Source organism: Solea senegalensis, linkage group LG15 (genome assembly GCF_019176455.1).
Source record: "Solea senegalensis isolate Sse05_10M linkage group LG15, IFAPA_SoseM_1, whole genome shotgun sequence".
NCBI classification, from domain to species: Eukaryota; Metazoa; Chordata; class Actinopteri; order Pleuronectiformes; family Soleidae; genus Solea; species Solea senegalensis.
The window spans coordinates 10,092,783-10,098,991 of record NC_058035.1 but is presented as its reverse complement, the minus strand read 5'-3'; the positions used below and the strand labels follow the sequence as shown (position 1 = coordinate 10,098,991).

Genomic DNA, 6,209 nt, shown 5'->3' with positions numbered 1-6,209 from the left:
CTACAGTCTGAATAACTAAATAATAACTGTGTGAAACTGAACATAATTTATTAATGTTGGTTATACAGTGCATTAAGATGGGTAAGACTAAAAAAAATTCTCATTTAAGTGAGTTACGTTAAGTTTGAAGTCCATGGTCTCACAGCCTGTCACACCAGTACTGTGATGTTTCGATGTGTGATGGCACATCGACGTGGATGACCTCCTGTGGGTCACATGGAGGACTGTGAGGGGGGCTGTTGACCCCCGAGTCACTGTCAGGATTGTATGTGTTCAGCTTTCCCTCTTTAAAGGTCACCCCCAGCTTGTAAACAGGAAGCGATGCAGGTGCGGGTGACGCCTCGGCCTTGGGTTTTAGGTTCTTGAACTGTCGCAGGCGCACCACCTCCCGGCGCTCGCGTGTGCACGGCAGCAGCACAGAGACATCCTTGCGGAATTTGGAGCTCATGCCGAAGTAGATGAGTGGGTTGTAGAAGCTGGCAGACTTGGCAAAGAGGCGGGTGACGATGCTGGTTGTGTTTGGCACATGGAAGCCCCAGGCCGACCACATAGACACCACTGCATATGGCGACCAGGCCAAGATGAAAGCCGTGCAGATTACAATGGAAATCTAGGGGGAAAAAACCCATAAGGGAACAATTGTCAGGAGTGTCATTACAAGAGATGAGTTTGATTTTTCTATTTAGAGGGCCCTTTTAAAGGCACAGTATGTAATTTCTGCTGCTAGGGTTCTCTCAATTAAACCAATACTGAAAAACCTAGTTAGGTGACGTCAGGAAGCAGCGTGGGATCATGGGAATTGTTGTCTTGTTGTCTTGTTTAGTTCCCCTGTGCATTTCTGCTTTACAAGGAGCGCTTTGATGGCAGAACATGCAGCAAACGGCTATGAGTAGTTGTGATCCATTTGTGCCAAATATACACAATAAAGTGAAAAAACAACAAACTGGCTAAGTCGTACCAAATATTTCCTTCACCAATCTGATATTTCATAGCGGGGTTTTGCCCTAAAAGCTGCTGAGATGAGTAAAATGGATGACTTGTAATGTCATTTTTTAAATTTATTCTACTGCGGGAATTCAAGTCGAGATTCAGGAGTCTTTGCAACAGAAGGTCACATACCCCTGTGACATCCCTTTCCACCTTCCTTTGGCGTGTGGTGAGTGAACCATCGGCTGACATGGCATTAGTGTTTTTCACTGAGTTGATAATGGAGACGTAAGAGAAGAGCATGATCATCACTGGGATGAAAAAGCAAAAGATGAGAATGGAGATGATGTAGGATTTGTGGATTGTGGAGTAGTTGGCTTTGGACCAGTCCACCTCACAGGTGCCGTAACCTCGATCTAAAAGAACACAAAAAACAGATAAAAAACATCATTGTCATTATTATTGTTATTGTTATTGTTATTGTTATTATTATTATTATCATTTGGGTTGCAGGGGCAGCAGTCAGAAGAGACACATCCCAAGATGTTTCCAAGCCAGAAGAGAGATGTAATCTCTCCTGCGAGATTAAAACAGAAATAACGTCTCGTAATAATGTTCTTTGTTCGTTTATTTAGTGTGTGAGAACAGACCTGTGTAACTGCCCCAGCCCAGTAGTGGCGCGACAGACCAAAACATGGCTCCAGTCCAAACACAGATGAGTGAAATAGCGATGGTGTTCATGCTGATACAGTATGCTGCGAAAACACACAAGTGACATGAATACAACGTAACGTTTCCACATTTGTAAAACAGCTGTTTGACTGTGGGTATGTTTAAAAGGTTAGAAAATGTGACTTTGGCAAATACGAGGCAGGAAAAGTGAGCGGCACATAAAGATCCAGCATTCTTGACTTTTTATAAATGTCAAGATTGTGACATTTATTCAACAATGAGGTCTTTTGTTACTTTAATAGCCTTTGCAAACATTTGGGACTGAAAGAACCTCTATTGACAAAGTTCATATGGCTGTCAGGGGAATAAAAATTGGTTCCCTCTATTCCCCAGCAGGTCTCGCATATCTTATGTCAATATTCCATACAGTCAGCGCAGTACAATTTCAATAGAGGGATTGTCAAAATATAATATCTTTGTTGTTATGGGTTACTAGCATACTATGCATGGGTTTGTCTGAAGGTTTTATTAGTCTGAATTTGGGTCTTATGGACGTCGAAATCACACCGCAAATTTAAATATCTATATCTAGATCAGCATCTGTTGACACTGGCAGTAGTTTTAAATGTCTTCTGACCCATAATACAGTCGATTGATAGCCCACATGTAACATGGATGTTCGCTTCAAAACCAGTGTGAACACACGTGTTTATTTAGCTGTTTTATGAAAAACCACAACCACCACAAAACCCACACTAACAAAAGAGGCACTTGCTGACTGTAATTTCCATATAATTAAGACATTCTTCAGCCTCAGGGTCACCTGAAAATAGAAAATGTCACCTCAAATTAACTGAGTGAATGACATGGCTGACGTGGTGAAATTGTCAGAGGCAAGTGGTAGTTATTTCCACAGCTGACGTCGGTAATGAAGTTTCATTGGCGCTGGAAAACAACAGACTTCTGTCAAGATAAGAACTGCTGGAGTGTGAGGAAGGTAAACACACACTGTTGTTCTGTCAATTCATCTCAAAGCGCTCTGCTCTGACCTTTGTTTGGATGACATCCCTTTATATATCTGGTGATGCTGATAACGGTCAAGGTGTTGATGCTTGCAAGGCCAAACATCAGCGTGAAGAAGCCGTCTACCTGGAAGCAGAGAGAGGAGTTGGGGAATCGTGTCAGCTGACACAAGGCAAAACACGGGAACAGACCTGGACACACAGAGATCCAACCATTCACACCTGTAAGGTAAGTTAATGTATTCACGAAAACGGAAAACACAGAGACTCTGTTTTCGTCCCACAATCCTTCAAAACACTCCAGCTTTTCTTGTTATTGATTTCCACAAACACCTGTAGGAGAAATGTTTAAATTATTATCACATACATTGAATCATGTGGCAATCGTTTAATCACAGCCCTTCTGTTTTTCAGTCTGGCTGCAACTCTGTGACACCCAGCTCCTTCTTGTGCCATTCCCAGGTGACATGGTTCAAGTGAGATCTCTGACTGATTACTTTCTTGACCTTCCTTAGCCCTAATCCTATTAAGGTCATGGGTTTTTTTTATCACCCTCACATTTGGCACATTACCAGACTTCTAACGTCTGTCTGGACCAGTATGGGATTAAATTAAAGCCTGTATTATCCTGTTTTCATAATAATTTACTGTCTGTAATTTACCTCATCTGAAAAGATTGTGGTTTCTTGGAATAGTGTTATTTGATCGTCCCAGCTCAATCCTTCAAGTTTAACAATAGTTTAACTTTTGCCTCTGGCTCAGAGCACAACAAAGGAGTATATTTTAAGAAAATTATACTGTATTATTTTGGAAATATCAATCAACATGAAAGGGCTGATTCAATAATACTCTGTCCCACTGGGTGTAAAACACTGGCATCTGCAGTGTGCAACTATTCATGTCCCATCATGCTCCACGCAGTAATCGGGTTAATGCTTCTCACATGCCTGTCTCCTTCACCTTCTCGTTACTTCCCTCCTCTATTTCTGTCACCACTCACTTTTCCCTTGTTTACTTCTGACACTCCCCCTCTCAGCCCACCGGTCTCAGAAGAAGGTGAAATGAAATTTTGCTGCACCAATATTTCTTTTTCACCTGAAAACCTGAGACGGCATGTCTGGGGCATGAGATCATCTCAGTGGCTCTGCTGAAGCATTGGAGCAGCTCCACCACATGGAAGGTGATTTGATAATATCAGCTTGTTTTCATATATAACCCTCAGAGGGTTCACTCAATGCAGCAAGGATATCATGGTTTCTACCACAGCTTGCCTTGAGCGAGAAGGAAAAAAAAAAAGAATCGTCTGGATGAATCCCAAGCTGAAGTATGACAACTATTTCATTTCAAGCTGTGGGTGTGGGAGCTCGGAGGAAAACACAGGAAAGAACAGTATATCTTAGAAATTACACACAACAACTCACTTTTTAATTTAATACAGATTATGTGTCATAGTTCAGCAACATAACAGCAAATTATGCAGTCTGTGGCTTTTTGTTTGTTTTCAACTGAATTGTTTTCAGCTGGGTTGTTGACAGGTGCCACACTGTGGGTTTCTCCCATTTACATGCCTCCACAGTTGTAATCTTATTACAGATTTAACCTCGAGCAGACATGGCTAACAGCATAATCCCTTGCACATGCACTGGGATTGGCCAAAGACAGCAGATGGATACACACATTTTTTTTGTTTGTTTTTTTTGTAACGCCACACTTTCCAGCTTTTCTGAACCAACATTACAGAGATTTAACTACTTATTAATGCTGTGAATTGCAACACACTGTGAGATCTGGTGGGGAATTTGAAAACCAGTCCAATCGGCAAGCTCATATTTATTTGCTCTCAAAGACTGATTTTCTTTTTGACCAGAAACCTGCCAGTAAAGGATTGTCCTTTATTTAAAATGGTGTTGATACAATAATAGACCAGATCTTTTCTGTTAAAGAACAAAACAACTGCTGCCTGTTGCGATCAGTATCTGTGTCTGTCTGGTTGTAGGTCTATTCTAAAAGCACTGTTCAAAACCCCTTGGAAATCCACATATTAATAACTAAGATGTTTCAGGACCATTCAGGTGATGACAAGCTAGAATAGTATTTGTGTTAAAAAGAAAAAAATCAAACAATTTCTTTGGATGATGTTTTACCTGGCAGGTCCAGATCCAGGTGATCAAATATCCGTCATCTTTGAAGACGTTGAAGATTTCTAGGATCCCTCTGGAATAGCCAAACACTGAGATACTGGCGTCAGAGATGGCGAGATTTAAAGTTAGAAAATCTGTCGGCTGAAGTGTCGCCCGTTGTCTGTACAGGATGAACATCACTAAACTGTTTCCGAACCAGGACAGCCATCCTACAGACAGACAAACATACACATGTTCGTATAGTGTAGTGTAGTATAGTATAGTATAGTATAGTATAAGTTGGCAGCATAGCTAAATAAAGTCAACAGATCAGAGTGCAGAAGGGACAGGGCCACACAGCAAAGAGATTAGAGTATTGTGGAGCAGCGCAGAGTAGGTCATTTGAATTCAAAAAGACTTGAATGATGCATGGAGAGAATAGAGGAAGAGTTTTTCTTCTCAGTGAAAAACTGTATCTTTTTTACAACACAATCTCTTTTACTCAGTTTCCCTTCACTGTAGTTGATTAGTAGTAGTTTTTTTTTGTTCTGTTTGTTTGTTCTCAAACACCAAATCAATGTGCAATCAACACTTTGACTTCAAATCCCCCCAAAAGTTTTACTATAATTGATGATGGACTCACCCAACACTAACAGGTAGACGCCAATGATGGTCTCTCCTTGCTCGGACAGAGGAGGATCTGTGTGCAGAGTACTGAGGTTATTATTCCTCCATGGAATATTCACCACCTTCAGAGGAAACCCTTTCACCATTATTTCCATGCTCTGTCCGCCGTTATTTCCAAGGCATGAATTGCCACTGTCCTCTTCAGTATCTCTGACCTCCTCTGCTCTCACTGGACACTGTCCTGTTACAACCAAGAAGGACTGACCGGTCACTTCATTTTAAATCCAGCTTAGACAGTCTCCACTCACTGTCCAGTGACTTCAGCTGTAATCCCATCAATCAATTAACAACTAAGAATATATGTTTTATTCCTTCATTCCTGTTTTTTGAGAATGCTGTGAATTCAAGATCGCTCAGCAGTTAACTTGATATCACCAAGGCATAGGGATTTAAGTTATACATTATGTCTAGCTTATTCAAATTGGATTGATTGATTGATTCTCCAGTAAACAATCATTTGTGACTTATAATCCTGTTTTGTTTAATCTCATCTGCAGATTTTGGCAGTAATAACCATCTTTTTTACATTTTACTTATTGCAGGACTGAACATAACATAACTGTAACTCCTAATACAGGCCCCACAGACTAACATAGGGAAACATCTTGCGACGTTTTATTTTCTGGTTATGGAAACGTTTGTTACAGTGTTCCTGAAAAAGGTGCAGTTGTGTAAGATCTGGCAACAATTTAACGTCACTCTCGCCACTCGCTCACAAGACGCATTCATGTTTTCACTAATCGCCTCCATTTGGGAAAAGGACTTTAGAGCTCATACATGT

The 6,209-nt window shown here is 40.9% G+C and overlaps 1 protein-coding gene across 1 annotated transcript; it reads right to left on the bottom strand.

The window, feature by feature from the left end:
• Nucleotides 1-31: 31 nt before the first annotated feature.
• On the bottom strand, nt 32-5,624 carry LOC122781756 (opsin-5-like). Its single transcript, XM_044045742.1, has 6 exons — nt 5,385-5,624; nt 4,766-4,971; nt 2,649-2,748; nt 1,578-1,682; nt 1,120-1,343; nt 32-610 (listed from the first exon to the last, which is right to left on the bottom strand). The coding sequence occupies exons 1-6, from the start codon at nt 5,521-5,523 to the stop codon at nt 140-142; spliced, it is 1,245 nt and encodes a 414-aa protein (XP_043901677.1). The 5' UTR covers nt 5,524-5,624; the 3' UTR covers nt 32-139.
• Between the last annotated feature and the right edge of the window lie 585 nt (nt 5,625-6,209).